Source organism: Anolis carolinensis, chromosome 4 (genome assembly GCF_035594765.1).
Source record: "Anolis carolinensis isolate JA03-04 chromosome 4, rAnoCar3.1.pri, whole genome shotgun sequence".
In the NCBI taxonomy this organism is placed as follows: Eukaryota; Metazoa; Chordata; class Lepidosauria; order Squamata; family Dactyloidae; genus Anolis; species Anolis carolinensis.
Window position 1 is genome coordinate 19,293,843 of NC_085844.1, and position 19,319 is coordinate 19,313,161.

Genomic DNA, 19,319 nt, shown 5'->3' on the forward strand with positions numbered 1-19,319 from the left:
AGGCCAACTGACAAGCTCTGTAGCAAAACAATGACTAAAACACACAAGATGTAACAAATACAAATAACCAATAAAATATAATATTTATAATGAATATGAAAAATAGAGAAGGGAAAATATTAAATACCGGTTAAGACTCCCTCATCCAAAATGTTGGGAGCAGTTTTCAGATTTAATTTTTGTTATTTGTTTTTTAGTATGCCTGTATTTGAATATATGTATGAGGAACAGGGGAGAAAGGGGGCTAGCTCCCATCATCGCCTAAGTTTTTCCCCAAAGAGCTCTCACTCCACTGCTGTCAGACATTTGACAAGGGAAAGAGAGTGGGAAAGGAATCTGGGTCCTATGATTTGACTTATACAAAGTCATTGTGAAAACCGGCCATTGTGGGAGGAAAAAGTCCTAATGCATCTGGCTGCTGCAAGCACAGAGAATGCTGGAAATATTCAGTTGCCTAGCCAATTGACACCATGTTCCCTTTCATCCAGTCAGTGGTGGGATGGGTGACCTGGAAATAGGGTTCAAAGGACAAAATCAACATGGATTAAGATATGTAACTCTATATATATATATATATATATATATATATATATATATATATATATATATACTCATGTTTACATCTAGCCATATTAATAAAAAAAAATCAGCCAAAAAAAACCCATGGGGCAACTAATCCATGGGTCTTCCTATGCAGTTTATCCCTTCTCTGGTTCTCAGCTAGAATCTCACTACATTTAAATAACTCTATCTTTCATATGGTTGACTCATGTTGGCTTCAGACAGCATCTTCCATCCTATCTTTGTCCACCAGTGGCCGTCATTACAACTGAGCTCAACACCCATATGTTTTGCATTTTTGAGGCTATTCACACATAGTTTGTCTAAGAGTCTGTTGCTAGGCCAGTGGTTCTCAACCTTCAGGTGTTTTGACTTACAACACCCAGAAATCCCAGCCAGTTTACTAGCTGTTAGGATTTCTGGGAGTTGAAGGCCAAAATATCTGGGGACCCACATGCTGAGAACCACTGTCCTAAGCATTTCACTGTATGCATTTGAGGAAGGAGACAGTCAGCTAATGCTTTGGCTACCAATTTTGTTTTCTCAGTCTAAGACATAGCTTTCCAAACTGTGTGTTGCAACACATTTGTTGTGTCGTGCAAATATAACAAGAAATGACAATAATTTTGAAATGTATATTTTTATCTTTAAAATTATACGTTTTAAAATATAAATGAATGGTTTTCATGGGAGACTTTGTGTCCTTATACTTTTCAGTATTACAATTTAGGTATGTGTCTATATCTCATTGAAGGGATTGGTTTAACCTCCAGTCTCCTGATATACCAATTTACTGTGTCGAGAAATGATGTGTGTCTAAAAAGTGTGTCAGCAACATGAAGCTTTTGGAAAGCTGTCCTCGAAGATGCTGCAAGATCCCTTGCATAGTTATAGAGTTTGGCTAGATATACAGAACATAAGAAGCTGAATCAGATCATTTATACATCCAACCTAGTATTATCAGTTTTGAATTGGCAGCACTGATTCCCTAGTGATAAGATCCTATTGAAGTTCTTATTGAACTTGATGCTGATTTTTTTCCACAATCAATTGAAATTCTAGGAAATACGTTCAAAACTAGGGTGGGGCTATGACCTAGCAGCAATAATTTCAGAAGAATATTGGATTAGAATTTGGTTTTCTCCCACATAGCAGATGCAAAGGAATATTTACTAAAAATCATTCACAGTATGTCCGTCTAAGATATTTCTAAAATCTGCTAGATAAGAAGTAAGGGTTCTAGTTCACTGGAAGGAAATAATAAAGTGATTGATTGTAATGTCCAACTGAACCATGCAGATGAGAGATAACTACTACTATTTTCTATTATTGTTGTTATTATTATTATTATTATTATTATTATTATTTAATTGTAATAATAGAAGCTAAGAAACATTCAAAAGAAGAAGAAATAAGAAAAGGGAAAAAAGATAATCACACATGTATAAATGTATAACCAGAACTAAACTAAGCCAAGGTTCAAACACAATATTAAAATATGGACTACGGACCACTAATAAATGTGGAGTTCTGGAATTTCAACACAATGATTTATTACTGGAAAGGAGATCCATGAGCAATGTCTGGAATCTAGGTGGGAACTGTATAAGTTTGTGTTAGCTGATTGTGCTAATTTAACTATTTATGCAAGGAAGGAGGAAAGGGTGTATTTTTGTTAGTAAATATATTTAACATCTAAATAAAAATAATTTAAAAATCAAATGAAATGGGCTTGAATTCAGGATGTTACAGACATAGACCTAGAAAAGTCTAGTTCAAATCCTCACTTAGACATTACAAACTTGTGATGGGTAAAATGGGAAGTAGCCATTCATATGGCTATGTGGAGCTACAGTAGAGTCTCACTTATCCAACACTTGCTTATCCAACGTTCTGGATTATCCAACGCATTTTTGTAGTCAATGTTTTCAATACATCATGATATTTTGGTGCTAAATTCGTAAATACAGTCATTACTGCATAGCATTACTGTGTACTGAACTACTTTTTCTGTCAAATTTGTTGTATAACATGATGTTTTGGTGCTTAATTTGTAAAATCATAACCTAATTTGATGTTTAATAGGCTTTTCCTTAATCTCTCCTTATTATCCAACATATTCACTTATCCAGCGTTCTGCCGGCCCGTTTACGTTGGATAAGTGAGACTCTACTTTATTTGAAAAATGGAATATAAGTACAGTTAGTGAATTAATGAAATCACACAGATTTTTAAAGAGTTGAATCATGCTGTTTAATCAGATTTATTTTATCATCCAGCAGAAAAAGAACCACTGCTTGTCTTCCTATTTTCATCACTCACCCTGTTATTAACATGTCACTTGATTCATACCCATGAAGCACTCATTGTTAGTAGATGAATGGCAAATTATTTTTTCTGAAGAGTCTGAACATTTGTGGAAAATTAGGTTATCCCTATCATCAGAAAGTATGTGGAGAGTGGAATACACCTCAAAATGCATTTTTCTAAAAGAAGCGTTATCTTTATCATGATCATCATCTCACTTTACCATTCTAAAAAGAGACCCAATTCTCAGAAGAGAGCCAGTGTGATTTGAGCATTGGACTATGACTCTGGGAACCAGGGTCTGAATTCACACTCAGCGATGGAGACCCATCGGTTGACCTTGGACAAGCCACACTCTCAGCCTCAAGAGCAAGGCAAACACAACCTCTCCCAAACAAATCTTGCCAAGAAATCCACATGATAGGTTCACCTGAGGATTACCATAAATAGGAAATGTCTAGAACAGGCCTGCATAACTCATGGTCTTCCTCCCAGTATTTCTGACCATTTGACAAGCCAGCTAGTGCTTCTGGGAGTTGGACTCCCAAACACCTGGAGGGCCAACAGTTGTTTAGATCTGGGCTAGAAAGTGTACAACTACATCACAATTCTTGGAAGAGACTTGGTCTATGGAAATTACTATAATTAAATCTCAAAAGGCTACATTTTCAGGATCTACTGTTGGGTGGAAACATCAGATGGAATTTATACCTTGCAGAGCATTGACTGAGATAGCATGACATGTTCAGTGATCATCAGAAGGGTTGCCTGGATTATCTTTAATGCTGTTTTCCCACCTGCCACTAAACTCTAAAATATCTTTGATATCTATGCTTGTAATTGCTAATTTATTAATTCCCAGACATATGGGAAAATGTCAGAATAATATCCAGTCATTATTGATGTCCTTGCGCTACTGCAGGAGTCTGCATTTGAAGTGATGCTAAGTGTTAGTGGAGGAAAAGACTTAATGCTATCTCCTGTTTTACAGTCAAATATCGTGAAGCTCACCAAACCAGTGGCACTATGGACCCAGCAAGATGTGTGCAAATGGTTGAAGAAACATTGCCCGAATCAGTATCAAATCTACAGTGAGTCATTCAAACAGCATGACATAACTGGTAAAGTATAAAATATCAGACATATTTCACTTTGGAATTTCTCACTGTGTTTCATTTCTTGTACGTCTTGTCTCGTTTTACCCTTGTTACTTGTTTTACAAGTGGGAACTGCTTAATAAAATGCCTATTAATCATTCATCTAATGTTGAACACTGAACAGTGTGAGGTCAGGAGGGAATAAACAGTGTACAGCTGCATTATTTAAAGGAATGATTAGTAGAAGATCTACAGTGAGGGAGCTTTGCTGTGCTAACAGTGTTGCGGTTTTAATTGGTGTTTTTGAAGAGATCTGTGCTCACCTTATGAGCCTGGCTTAAGGCGCCAAGTCAAGGAGCAAGAAAAAGAAGTAATGAATAAGTCTGGATTAACAAAGACTTTGAATGCAAGAAATGACGCTTTATAGGTGGAACCATAGCTCAAGGGAGGAACACGTGCTTTGTATAAAAATGCTATCTCTCTGGAGGTTGAACATGAGCTTCGGTGGAGACCGCTCTCTCCAGATAAGAGATAGTAATGAGGCTAAATTTTTCTTTTACTCAGATTTACAATATGACCTGGAATGAAATGATTGGTTTACCCATTTTCCAGTCATCCATACTCCTCTTTCCCCTAAACTACCCCTTGTTTTATCTTAAAGTATTCTCATATAGTCATACAGGCCATTGAAGGCATCTGCTCCCCAACTGCATGGAAAGCAAAGGAGAGAGGTCTTTCTTCTCTTACATTCTTTGGAGCCTGGAGGATGCTGTCATATATTAAGTGTCAAGGCCATTGTGGAAAAGGGATGTGAAATCCCTGGAAGAATTTGCAAAAAGGGATGAGCTAATACCCACACTCACCCCACACATGTATTCCATGTATATAGATTCCTACCTCATTTTGGGGAAAGGCAAAGAAGGTTAAAGATCTTGTGAAACTACACCTCCTATGATTCCATAGCATTGAGCCAAGATAGTTAAAGTGGTCTCAAGCTGCATTGATTCAACAGTGCAGATGCAGGCTATGGTCTTCAGTTCACCAGATCTCAGCTGAGTTGTTAATCAGGCTTCTTGGAGATTTCTCATTGATAGAGGACACTAATTTGAAGTTGACGTGACTGTAAACGTGATTAGGGTAAAGGTTTTCCCCTGACATTAAGTCTAGTTGTGTCAGACTCTGGGGTTGGTGCTCATTTCCATTTCTAAGTCGAAGAGCCAATGTTGCCTGTAGACGTCTTCTGTTGAATTAATGCACTGACACCACTTTAACTACAATGTCTCAATATTGTGAGATCTTGGGAGTTGTAGTTTGGTGACTCTTTAACAGGGAAGGCCAAAGGCAATGTAAAACTACATTTATGAGTTTCTGCAGCATTAGGCTGCAGCAGTTCAATTGGTGTCAAATTGCATTAACTCTACTGTATAGATGACCCCATCTCCGCTCCTACAGTAGATATGGATGTCATTTCAGTGAGTCACACATTCAAGTCTCCATGTGTTGAATAATCATGATATAATTTAATGTTGCCAATTTATTACCAAGAGAATGCTCATGAGAGATAAATAAATATTATTTCTCTCCACCCGAGCTCTCATGCTATGTAGTAGTTTTACTTTCCTGAAGGGGGAGCTTGCACACAAATTACTATTTTGGCTCCCAATTTTTGTATCAGGTTTTGTGGAGGGAGGGTAATACTTCAGGGGTTCTACCTTCTGGAATTAATTCAAATTATGCAGAGGTCTGTTGTTTGCTACTTTGATGTTTAAAAACTGATTCTATGATTTCCGGTCAAAACATTCCAGAAACCGCAGGGTTAGGAAGAGTTAAACTTCCCTTCTTCAGATCAGCTGCTATTTAGATAGCAAAACTGGCATGTTTGTTGCATCTGTGCAATTAATGTCACATCTGGTTTGATGCTTATGTGCAGTTAAATAATACTCGGATGCCTTTGCATCAGAAATGGGAATACTGTGCTAGTTAAATCCCTTCTGCTCCTCCTGAAAAAGAAAGGGGAGAGTTGTCAAAATATGGCTGCACACCAGCAAATGCAATGTGAAACCCTTGGGTTAAAAAACAATATAGAGAGACTATATTCTGTCTGGTGTTTTCAAAGGGATAAAATGTTTCTCTAAAGTGTTTGCAGAAAGGAAAACCCTAAGAAAAAGAGGGAGCAATTTCTCAGTTATATCAAAAGGTCATGTCCCTTTTGGGAAAGGTGCTTGTTTGCAAACAGCTCGTAAAAATACAACAGGGAAGAAAGCATCACTGGAAGGAAGTCTTTCAACCATTCAACCCCTGCAGTTGAATCCAATTTCTTGCCTTTGATTCCACCACATACATTGGGGTGTCCAGCCTTTTGGCTTCCCTGTGCTACACACAAAATACAACAACACTAACAATAGCTGATGAGCAAAAAACAAAAAAGGTGATGCATAATTTTCCCAATACCTGCTCCCACAGATAAGCAAAAAAAGGTTTTCTCATAATAATCCTCATTATGTGCTGCCCCACTCAGAGGATCTTTTAAAATCATCAACTATATCAGAAGTTTGGGACCACTGATATAGAAAATGTACATATCTAACATTATTTTTAAAAATATATTTTACTATACAAGCAAGAAAAGAGGTCAACATAATACTAGTGGAATACTTGACATTGTTTTTGAGAAATGAATTAATCAGTATATGGTTCGATGGAAGTAGTTTATTTACTCTATTTCTATCCTGCTCTTCTCACCCTTGTAGAGGACTCAGAGTGGCACACATAATGGCAATATTAAATGCTGCACATTCAACAACACAAAATACAGTACATCAATACAATAAACAATTAAAACATATCATAAAACTATTAAAATATTAGTAGTTGCAATCTTCAGTGAGTTCTCCAGGTTTAAAATAGCTGTCAATATTGTTTTATGTTGTTTTATGTGGTTAGAATTGTTTTAATTTTCTGATCTATGTTTTTATGATGTTCGGGCATGCCCCCATGTGAGCTGCCTCGAGTCCCTTCAGGGAGATGGAGGCGGAATACAAAAATAAAGTTGTTGTTGTTGCTCCTCCTCTTCCTCCTCCTCCTCCTCCTCCTCCTCCTCCTCCTCCTCCTCCTCCTCCTCCTCCTCCTCTTCTTCTTCTTCTCCTTCTCCTTCTCCTTCTTCTGGTTCTATTTTTATTCGAATTCATTCTAATTGTGTGAACTATGGATAATAATATAATATTTGTGGACGTAACATACTCTGATTATTCAATTCTGTTCCGTTGTCATCTACAAAGTTCTCACTCAAGAACCACGCAATCAAGTTACCAAGAAAATCACCCCAAAAATTCATAATGTTTTAGGCAAGTTTACAGTTTTGTGTTAGGCTGTGGGTTGGACATGTCTGGCATACACAATAGTTGTACCTAATCCTGGGAGCTGTTCCACGAGTGTGGTTGAACAAGCTGATAGAAGAGTAATTCATCACTTTCCATTCACCAGATTTTGCATGATTTCCATATTATTTGCAGAGAAAGAAAAAAACATTCTTATTGGATAACATGGAAGTGTAATCTACCAACAACTTGCTGTTATTTTTTTGTGGGGGCTAGTATTATTTGTGGGGTCATTTACTAGACTGCTTTAAGAGCAATAATTAGTATTAGCAAAAGAACCCTAAATTAGAACCTAAATTAAGTATCCATTGCAGCTGAGCCAAGATGCATGAAATATGTGCCCTATGGTTAGAATTAATAATTTAAGATAGCTGAATCTTTTGAAAAATCTCCAAAAGCAGTCTTGTGTATGGATATGGATCAGAGATAGAACAGTATGGCCTTGGGGCTCTTGGGGCCCCAAGATTGTTTTTGCAGCTTCTTCAGACTCTTCTGGACCAAACTTCTTCGTAAACCATTACTCACCTTTCAGATAGGTTTCAAACTCTTCTTCATTACTCTAGATTAAGATAAGCCTCATTTTCTATTAAGTACACTCATCTCTCCACATTTACTGAGATTAGGAACACAGGACGTTCATGAAAGAGAAAAAAACACAAATTTAAAAATTGTGATATTTTTAACCTAGGCAAACATCTCTTTAGGAAATTCTACATCTTCCAGGATGGCCCAGTGATCAATATTGGGTAGAAGCTGACCACAGAAACACATTTGAGGACCTCGCCATTCCCAGAGAGGTGTTATCTCTAGAAATTTCTAGATTTCCAGCATGACTGGAGGAAGTGTACTATAGTGTCACACTGGAGGATTTAGAGGTTCCTGGAGATAATGTTTTTAATCAAATCTGTAAATAATCAAATCTGCAAAAATCAAAATAGTAGCGAACAAACTGTAGATTTCCAGTTAATTCCATTATTTGTGGTCTCCAAAGGTCCACAGTGACAGAAAATTGGCCACCTGTCTCACTGAAGTTGCCTAGCTCAATGCAGATGGAAATAATATGTACATGTTTATTTGTCCACACAGTAAAAATGCTGCCGAATATACATTGCACTTTGGTTTGACTGCCGTAGGGAAGTAGCGTCTGAAGCACTAGATCCTTTATTTGTAACCCCAAATTCTGACATACAAAGATTTTTTTTTCCTTCTTCATTTTCCTTGAAAATCATAGTCTGGTTGTCTGCCGCTCTGCATGTGCTGCCAGAGATATATGATTGTAGACAATTGAGCTGTGGGGGAACGGTGGTTTATGACTGGGCTTGACAAATTGTAAAGTACTTCAAGAACAGAGCTACTACTGTCTATAGATCTGCAAGACCTCAGAGAAGGCATGCAGAGGGTATCTATTTTATTATCTAATTCTTTTATGACTCAGAAGGGATGGGCAGTCTTCAGGCTTGCAGGATTTGTTTTGACTATTACATGAGTCCTGAGACTCAAGTGCCATTGCCTGATCCAAAAGACATCAATTTAGAATTAAATAATTGTGAGCTTAGAGCCACAGAACTAAAGGGAGGCAACTTGATATAGTAGTTTGAGAAATGGATTAAGATCCTGGAAAACCAGAGTTTGAGTCTGTGGATTATCCTGCTTTGGCATTCTGGGTTATATAGCTGTGTGGTAGGGCCTTGAGTCTACACTGCCATATAATCCAGTTCAAATCAGATAATCTGTATTTTATAGGCAGTGAGGAAGAAGCCTGAGTGAAGAAGCCCTGAGCTCCATTGTGGCTGAGGGGGTTGCTAGAAGACAAAGTGGGCGGGGCCTGCCCTTCTAACTGGCAGCTGGGAGAAAAAAACGGCTTTTCCTGGTCCTCTAATTTAGACTTTATTTTTCTAGGTTTTTTGTTTTTGTTTGAAAGACATATTTTGGATGACTATGTCTTTTGTGGCCAAATTCGGTGTGATTTGGTTCAGTGGTTTTGTTGTTTACTCCATAGTAAAACACACATTACATTTATATATATATATAGATTGACATGCCAGTTAAAATTGAATCATAGTGCGATAACTGTGAAAATGCTTCTGATCTCCTTTGAGGGGATAGTTGCAGTCACACCATTTGACCTGCTATTGTGGTGGCACTAAAGGCCAGTCGAATGCCAGCAATTCTCTATTCTTGCAAGCTGTATTAAGGAGACAGGAAAATGCCTGGACCTTCTGCTCTTAGAAGTCATCATTCAAGAATCCAGGTGATTCCAACTTACAACTAATTTGCTACACATTTTCCAAGTTGGACAGAAATATGCTTTATGCAACATTCTTGCTAAACAAGCTCCATTGCTTTGCACAGTTTTTCTACTGCTGACTTGCAGAAACTGTGAGCCAATATATTGTGTGATCACCCATCTAGCAGGAGGCAGAATGCAGTAAACTACAATTAAATTATACTTTCGCTGTACAAAATGAAAACCAGCATCCACGCCATGTATTAGTGACAGTTTATACATTTTGGAAATTCTCCAAAGAGTTATGTAAAACTTTCTGGGCTGAGACAAGCTATTTGATCAAACCTGTTGTTAAGGGCACTTACCTGGGTGAGAACAGGAAGCTATAGATGTGATAACATCACTTGAAAATACTTGACCTAGGTCTCTCTTCAAAGCACTAAAGTTGTTCATTCTCCAACCAGTGCTAGTTTTCAGGGTCTGGGAAGTACAGGCAAAGTTGGTGTCATACCGATACTTGCTGGAGCTTGTCCCGAGCTCAGGGCCATCAGATACCTGATCTGAGGGAGTAGGTCAATCAAGTTGATGTATAGTTAGCCCTCTACATTCTCTGGGTTTCAGGGCACAGGACCTCAATGAAAATTTTAAAAAAACCATTAAAAAGAAATTGTTAATTTTTTAACCTCTGAGAACACACTTTTAGGAATGTCTAGGTCTTCCAACATAACTCTGTGATCAATTTCTGCTGAATATAAACTCATGTTGAGATTCCTAGAGAGAACAGCTAATCTGTGAATAGCCAAATTCACAAAGGTCAGAACCTCAAATGTTGAGCAGGAAAGTAAGTAAAAAATAAGCAGTTTTTTATTCATGATTTTCCACTTTCATGAGGATGTGGTGGTGGTCCTGTGCCCCTAACCTGCATGAAAAAGGGGAGGGGGGATTAATGTATAACAAACAAAATTACGAGTTTTCCACCCTTATTATGCTAATATCCATCCACATGAAATTGGTTAAAGATGCCGTGACAGTCATCCTCTACAGGGTATGGAGTGTGTAAACACCCCTTAAGAATAACTTCATTAAAACCTTAAATGTTTCTAAAAGGTGTTAATGAAGTGAAACTAAAATTCTAAGAGACTTCCAGGATCATACTTCAACTATTAAAGGTAAAGGTTTCCCCTGACATTAAGTTCCCCTGACATTAAGTTCAGTCGTGTCCGACTCTGAGGGTTGGTGCTCATCTCCATTTCTAAGCCGAAGAGCCGGTGTTGTCCATAGACTCCTCCAAGGTCATGTGGCCGGCATGACTGCATGGAACACCGTTACCTTCCTGCCGGAGCGGTACCTATTGATCTACTCACATTGGTATGTTTTTGAACTGCTAGGTTGACAGAAGCTGGAGTTAACAGCGGGTGCTCACTCCGCTCCCTGGATTCAACCTGCAGCCTATTAAAAAGAATGGTATTCTTTTTGCCTTTTCATTGATGCCATTTCTTGTCACATCAACAATGATGTTATCTCAGAGCTGGTATTATTCAAAAATGGCTATTGATTTTTTTGAACGGGCATGGCTTCAGTCAGGTTTTTAAGTGATGTGTTTTTGAGGTCATCTGCTTTCTTACAGGGAGGTTTCCCCTGTGATCCCAAAGGTGGATGCTGAAAATCAGTGTGACACTTTGGAAAAAAGTCATTATTGGCCGTTTTGTGGATTCATGGCAAAGTGAACAAAAGATGCTTTGCCTTCTGAGCTATGATGTAATGTTAAGTTTTGATTGTATGTTTGTGAATAAACATTCAAAAAAATTTCATAAAGGGAATGAAAGTGTGTGGGTATTGGAGCTGAGCAGAATTAGAGTGACATGGTACTTACATTTCCAGAAGAATACATTCCAATTTTAGCTTTCAGGGTCTGACCTTTAAAAGTGCTCTGCTGGTCAAAATTCTCTTTCTTTAATTGTTTTTGCACTGATGAACGCCTTTACTGATTTGAAGATTTATTTTTTTTTGCTGAATTTAGTGCAGGCTCAAAACAGCACCCTTTGGCACATAATTTGTGTCTCTCTGTCATGCGCTAGGACTGGGGGAAGGGAGCTTGCAATTTGAGAATTGCGTGATATTGTCTCACCCCAGTAAGAATTCCAATTTATTATAGTTTTTCAATGAATATCTTAAAGAGTCTCAACCAATTGAACATAGCTTGTGGCAGCCACAAAAGCAAAGTTTCCGGAGTATTACAACTACTTTCAAAGTAAGTACCGCACAATTAAACTGGAAATAACACTTTCAAACTAGTAACAGAAAAAAATACAAGTTTTGTTACATAGTGTAATGGCATGGGCCATTTTTGTGTCCCAATAAATTATAAAATCATAGAATCATAGAATCGTAGAGTTGGAAGAGACCTCAAGGGCCATCCAGGCCAACCCCCTGCAAGAAGCAGGAAAATCTCATTCAAAGCGCTCCCAACAGATGGCCTTCCAGCCTCTGCTTTTAAAAGCCTCCAAAGACGGAACCTCCACCACACTCCGGGGCAGAGAGTTCCTCTGCCAAACAGCTCTCACCATGAGGAAGTTCTTCCTAATGTTCAGGTGGAATCTTCTTTCCTGTAGTTTGAAGCCATTGTTCCGCGTCCTAGTCTCCAGGGCAGCAGCAAACAAGCTTGCTCCCTCCTCCCTATGACTTCCCTTCATGTATTTGGCTATCATGTCTCTCTCAGCCTTCTCTTCTTCAGGCTAAACATGTCCAGCTCTTTAAGCTGCTCCTCATAGGGCTTGTTCTCCAGACTCTTGATCATTTGAGTCGCCCTCCTCTGGACGCTTTCCAGCTTGTCAACATCTCCCTTCAATTGTGGTGCCCAGAAATGGACACAGTATTCCAGGTGTGATCTGACACAAGGCAGAATAGAGGGGGAGCATGACTTCCCTGGAAATAGATGCTATTCCCCTATTTATGCAGGCCAGAATCCCGTTGGCTTTTTTCGCCGCCGCATCACATTGTAGGGTCATGTTTAACTTGTTATCCATGAGGACTCCAAGATCTTTTTCACACGTACTGCTGTTGAGCCAGGCATCCCCCATTCTGTATCTTTGCATTTCATTTCTTCTTTTTTCTCCTTTTTTCCTGTTGCTTTGGACTTGGTTTTGGCAAACCCATAAAAAAACATATTTCTCAGCTCTCATTGTGAAAGGTATCTCCCAATATTCGACCTTTCAATGCTGTGCATGTCCTATAGGATGAACCCTACTATTAGGCAGACTGAAGCAGTTCTTTTAGGGCAGTGGTTCACAACCTTTGGGACTCCGTGTGTTTTGGACTTCAACTCCCAGAAATCCCAGCCAACTTGCCAGCTGTTAGGCAGTGTGAGAGCTGAAATCCAAAACACCTGGAGGACTAAAGGATGGGAACCACTGCTTTAGGGACAGATTTATGTAGGCTCAAATATCACCTAACTAGATAGGCTTGCCATAAGTCAACGGGCAACTTGAAGGCACATACACACATACAGGGCAGATTCATTTACAATAATTTTTATGTAAGGAAATAAAACCTCACTGGATACCAGAATCCTTTCACATTACATAGTTACCATTATTCCACCTTAAATGCCATTGCAAAGCCTGTGTGAGCCTCAGAATAGTGGTTTGGTGGCATACCAAAGCTCTCTGGCTGAAAAATTCCAGGATTCCATGCAATGGAAATGGTGTGATTCTTCAGATGTTTAACTGCAATTGCTAGCATCCTTCATAATTTGCTATTCTCTCTTGGGCTGTCAAGAGCTTTAGCCCAACATCACATAATTCCAACACTGTGTTAAAACATCATTATATTTGATCTATAAGTTATACAACAGTTCTTGATTGCTGCCCCCTTGGTTAGAAGTGGCAGGGATTTGAGGAGGGGGGATAGTCTTCTAGCTATTGATGAATGGTCTTAAAAGCACAATGCATGATTAAGCTGACACATAACATCCAAGTAGGTGAATGCAGACAGACAACATGATCTGTTTATTGAAAAGCACAGCTTATTATGTATTGGAAAAAACAACTTTCAGGATGCAGTGCCATAGTTGTTTTTGACTCAGATGTAAATATATATTTAAGGTTATGTAATTTATTACCTATTCTTTGTTTTGAATATATATCAAGACCTCAGCCCAAGGGAGGGGGAACAGAGGGAATTGTCTTCTTATTGTCAAATTTGGTTCCATTCCGTTTTTGAGGAAATTGATAATATTTTCAACCCCATTAAATGTGATGTATTTTGACCATTTCTACTGTAATCATCTACATTTTGAGCGATCACATGCTGCTGCTGCTGCTGCTGCTGCTGCTGCTGCTGCTTCTTCTTCTTCTTCTTCTTCTTCTTCTTCTTCTTCTTCTTCTTCTTCTTCTTCTTCTTCCTTTTTTGAAAAGTCCAAAATCTAGGTCTTAAATGAAGGGAGAAATATAGTCACAGCCAAATGATGCTACAATAGAGTCTCACTTGTCCAACATAAATGGGCCGGCAGAACATTGGATAAACGAATATGTTGAATAATAAGGAGGGATTAAGGAAAAGCCTATTACACATCAAATTAGGTTATGATTTTACAAATTAAGCACCAAAACATCATGTTTAACAACAAAATTGACAGAAAAAGTAGTTTAATGCTATGTAGTAATTACTGTATTTACGAATTTAGCACCAAAATATCATGATGTATTGAAAACATTGACTACAAAAATGTTTTGGATAATCCAGAACGTTGGATAAGCAAGTGTTGGATAAGTGAGACTCTACTGTATGTCAAAATTGTGCAATTTTTGAATGCCGACTCACAATGTAACACTGACTGTTCTCATCCCACATGTAAATAAACAGCTTTAGGCATTTCCACGTGCATCAGGAGCTTTGAGGACAATTGCTTCCCAACTCCAGAATCCTCAGTTTTCAAACACTTTTGAAATAGTTTACAGATGAAGTTTCATGGGGCAACCAACAGAAGTAGTTTTATGTTGTATGATGGGTTCAGTAGGACTCTTGTCTGTAAATTGTTTGAACGTGTGTAGAAAGGGGGGACTGCGTCTGATGAGGTCTTCAGAGTCAAATTGGGTCACTTAAGCAGACCAGTTCTGGTGGTTTCAGTGCAAAATAAGTTTCCTTCTTAAGTGCCACAACTGAAGCTGGATCCTGGTGAAAGTTTCAGTCAAAGATTTGGGCCTTGGAAAAATGGGAGGGGGGTTGAAACCCTCTCCCCACATATTATAATGTTTAGGTTTCAGTAGAAATATGCATGGTGAAAAGATAGGACTAAGTGATCAATCTATCCACCTTCTAATCCTTGGCATGTTTTACTAATGGCTGTTCAGCTGCTGTCCTTAGAAAGGATTGTGATGTTATGACTGAAATATTCATTATTTATTTGTCTTTAACTTTGTATTAAAATGTTTTTTTAATTATACAGGTAGATTGTCCCTTATCCAAAATGCTTGTGACAGGAAGTGTTCTATATTTCAAATTGTTTTAAATTTTGGAATACTTATATATACATAATAAGATTTCTTGAGATGGGACTAAAATCTAAAAGAGAAATTCATTTATGTTTCATATAACCTTACACAAGTAGCCTGAATGTAATTTTAAACACAGTATTTTAAATAATTTGGTGCATGAAGCAAAGTTTATGTACATTGACCCATCAGCCACCGCTGAGACAATTTTGGAGTGTTTCAGCTTTCGGGTAAGGAATACTTAACTTACATTATTGTATTTCTTATATAAACAGGGTTGTTCTTTTTAAAGTGACCATTTTATTATTAATAACGTATAATATTGTATTTACTAGGATTGTATATCAAGATTATTAAGTTCTGGCATTTGTATTTGGGATGTATATACACTTTAGCTGCAGAAGTGTTTGAAGTGTTCATTTTACCATGTCTTCTTGGGAAGAGTTGTTTGTGGCACAGAAGGGTTCAACTACCCTCCTGAAACATATTAAAATTTGCATATTTAAGGCTTGTCATTCATTGTTCTTACTTTTGTATTACACCAACCAGTTGGCAATGTTCTTTTTAAAAAGCAGCACATTTAATTATTTTTCTAATTTCATTACCTTTGACAGACTGCCTTAAATTGTTTATGCATAATATGGGATTAACATTGTGCAATTATGAATATCACAGAAAACCGCTCAAAATACCTCACTGCCTGAGGATAGATTAATGCTGTGTTGTGAAGCAGAGAATAAGACTTGGAAGCTTGTTGTGGATGCAGAGGTAAAAATTTTCAGACGGCTTTGTAATTAGAATTGTGAAAACCTAATAAGCCATTTAAATATTTTAATAAAATCAGAGGCTGATTGAAGGCTGCTGTGCCAGCTGTGGCTCAGCATCTTCCATATTTATGCAAAGGAGTTGTGAATATTTGAGTTCACTACTTTCTATGAAACCAGGAGGAGAATTTTTGTTGGCGTTGTCCATCAACTTGTAGATTTACATCACGGTCCTGGGGCCACCACATATATTCATGACTCTAAAGGACAAAGACTCCGTCATGAGGTCCTGTTGCTGAGACAAGAGCCAGAGAGCTTATCATAGAATCTAGGAGGTAGAAGAGAAAGAATGACTAGATAAAGGCAACAGTGTGTATTTGTGAATCTCTGTGCACATGCCATGTGGGAACGCTTTCGGCTATGAGGCAGCTTTTTGTGCCGCTTAACCTATAGTAGCGCTGCTTTTAATTTTCCATTTTGATTAACATCAATTATTTAATCTCATGAATATTAACAAGCAACCTCAGTTTAGTATTCTTAATTCTGTTTAGTAAATTAAAGAGGAGGAAAAGAAAACAAAACCCGCGGAGGCATGGTAAAATGGCTTTTAGAAGTTCTGAATGTTAAGAGTTTGCATGGATTTAGAAGTGGTATGTGAGAGGGTAGGGGTGAGGCAATGGTTTCTCATTTTAATTTATGACCTCATCAGACGGGCTTAAAATCGGTGGCATATTCCGGTTCATCTCCATTTGCCCCACGGAGGCCACCGACTCCCATCCTACAACATAGAGCTACTTTCAGTGGGGCTCCATAGTGCATATGGAGAGGAATTGGTGTTTGTTGCATAGGGATCAACCAGGGAAAGCCGGGTGGTGGACGCTTCCCCCCATGGGATGGGGTTTAGGGTGAGTCTGGTGATGTGGGGTATGATGGGTTCCCCACGTCCTCCACCAGGCACCGACAAATTCATCACAATCCATGACTATTCTGGCAGCCAATATGATAAGATAATTAGTGAGGAAAATGCATAGATTCCAATACTTTCATAGATGAAAACTGGGATGCATGTGAGGCCAAGAAATATCAGAGTGTGGTCAAGGAAGCAAACTTTTTTAAATGGAGGGGAGGAACACAAAACTGAGAGAGGTTGTAGCAGTTTGCTTTTTCCCAAAGGTCCAACTACACTGTGAAAATAAAGCAATTAGACACCACTTTAAATGCCATAGCCCAATGCTATGGAATCACAGGTGTTGTAGTTTGGTGAGGCATCAGCAATCTTTGGCAGAGAACACTAAAGATCTTGTATGCCTAAAGCTCTCATGATTCTGTAACATTAAGCCATGGCAGTTAAAGTAGCATCAAATTGCATTTATTCCACAATGTATGTGAACCTGAAATCTACAGGTACATCCCTGCCTCTCCTTTGCTCATACTGTGTTAATCCAGTGGAAACTACTTGTGTATTTTGAACTCAGTTTGCACCAATTAAAGAGGGCAAGAGTTGGAAATGAAGGAGGAATTAGAAGCTGAGACATTTTAAAGGCATCTAAAAACAGGATTAGAAATTATTGATTAGGATTACCCTTTCCAGATCAGGATAGTTGGAGGTTATGAATATGTTTTGATTATTTTCTATAGTCCAGGTTTGCACACTACTGAAAAACCTGGGACTGCGGGCATTCCGTAATTGCACTCTGTGGGGCAGGGAGGAAAGAGAAAAAACTCTTAAGGTCTCATAGCTAGTTTTACTCACCCATTTATTCTTGAAGAGGAGTTAGAGAAACCCTGCTCTAGCTTTATTCATTGCTATTTAAAAATGCCTGAGAAATAGGAACACACTGAAATGCTTGCTAGCACTGAAGTGGGTGTGTATGTGTGCTTGTGTCTGGACTGTGAGTGCGTATACAATGCAGAACTAATGCAGTTTGACACTACTTCAACTGTACTTGACTCAGTGCTATGGTATCATGGAAGTTGTAGTTTGGTGAGGCACCAGCACTCTTTGGTAGAAAAGGCTAAAGATACCGTATATCTACTACACCCAGGATTTCATAGCATTGAACCATGGCAATTGAAGTCTGTAAAGGAGGGTAGCCTAGAAGACCCAATTAATAACGAATAGATGTCCCAAATAATAAAAGATAACTGCCACCGATTAGTGGAAATGCAGCCACCACTGTGTGGAGGGACACCTTTAGATTATAAAAGTGCTCAACCACCCAATAGCTCAGAGGAAGCCTTTTACTTTATTCGGTGTTAAAATGGTAGCACAATTGTGCTGAGGGAGTCTATAGACGACAGAGGCTTTGATGTAAAAAGAACAATATCAAGTTTATTCAGGCACAAGCTTGGTGGTTACAAAAGATGTTTCACTTAGAGGTATTCTTATTAACAGTTACAATACTAGAATTAGATGAATCAAACTCTCTAAAGTATCACTTCTTTTACTTAAAGTAGTTAAAACTTCTTCCTCTGCTCCCTTTAAACTGTTACTTCAGTGGATCTCTGTGAGTCCAGCTGGGATTGATTCCCAAAGTCTGAAACTTGGACTATCCGGTGACTTCAAACCACAGTCACCCCTGTGATATACTATCACAGATTCTCTGTGCCTTTCCAGGACATAGACTACATTAAATAAGTCACCAAAGTTATTTAAAACCAACTCAAAATGAACAATTGAGTCTCCTTGATCCCATCAACCTGGAATCAATCTTCCCTGTGCCCAGTGTTATGATTGAGCCTCATGGCTCTGTTACTGACAGACGTGGGCGTAAGACTCCTCGAGAGTCAGATACTCTCGAGGAGCGAGAAAGAAAAAGACTGCGAGACATTTTTGCAGCACCGTCTGACGAAGAGTCTTTTGAGGGGTTTACGGAGAGAATGGAGGAGGGGCTGGTTAGCTCGGAGGAGGATGAGATGGATTGGACTCGGGTAAGGGAGGAATTGGGTGCCACTGGTCATGATGGGATAGAAGATGAATGGGGACTTTCAGGATTAGACCCATGGCTTAGCTGGAGGGATGGGACGGGATCCACAGCTGGAGATGCTGTGGGGCGTAGTCAGAGGTGTTCCAGCTCTGATGAGGAAAGTGATGAGGAAACGCCCGGGTTAAGGAGGACAGCTGACAGTGATGAGGATTTGTAACTGGCATAAAATGGGGCTTGGGAGCAATTGCAAATTGCGTTGGGCAAGGTAATCTGGACAAACGCTTGGGATCTGTGTGGGACGCTTTCCTGAAGACTGGTGTGTTTTCCTGTGCTGAGACGTAAGTGGTTTTGGAATTCAGGGTCAGACGGCGGGAGGAATTGTGTGGGCATTTGTTTGTGCAAACCTGTGCTTACTCTTATTAGCTTGACCTTCCGTCGTCTTCTTGACGGACGCCATCTCCTGCTTTGAAAACTCGGATTGAACTGACCACGGCTTGCCTTCCCCCTTCTGGACTTGGAAACTACAAACGTCTACTTCTGGCTTTGAACCACGGAAAGGAACTGGGT

The 19,319-nt window shown here is 38.9% G+C and overlaps 1 protein-coding gene across 2 annotated transcripts in view; it reads left to right on the forward strand.

Annotated features, from left to right (window-relative positions):
* samd12 (sterile alpha motif domain containing 12) overlaps positions 1–19,319 on the forward strand; it is a 220,528-nt gene that overhangs the window by 56,736 nt on the left and 144,473 nt on the right. Inside the window, exon 3 of one of the 2 annotated variants that reach the window (XM_008116904.3) lies at positions 3,860–3,959. In XM_008116904.3, the coding sequence (XP_008115111.1) occupies positions 3,860–3,959 (100 nt within the window). Of the gene's footprint in view, positions 1–3,859; positions 3,990–19,319 lie in introns of both variants that reach the window. The other variant, XM_008116903.3, reaches the window with a different exon arrangement.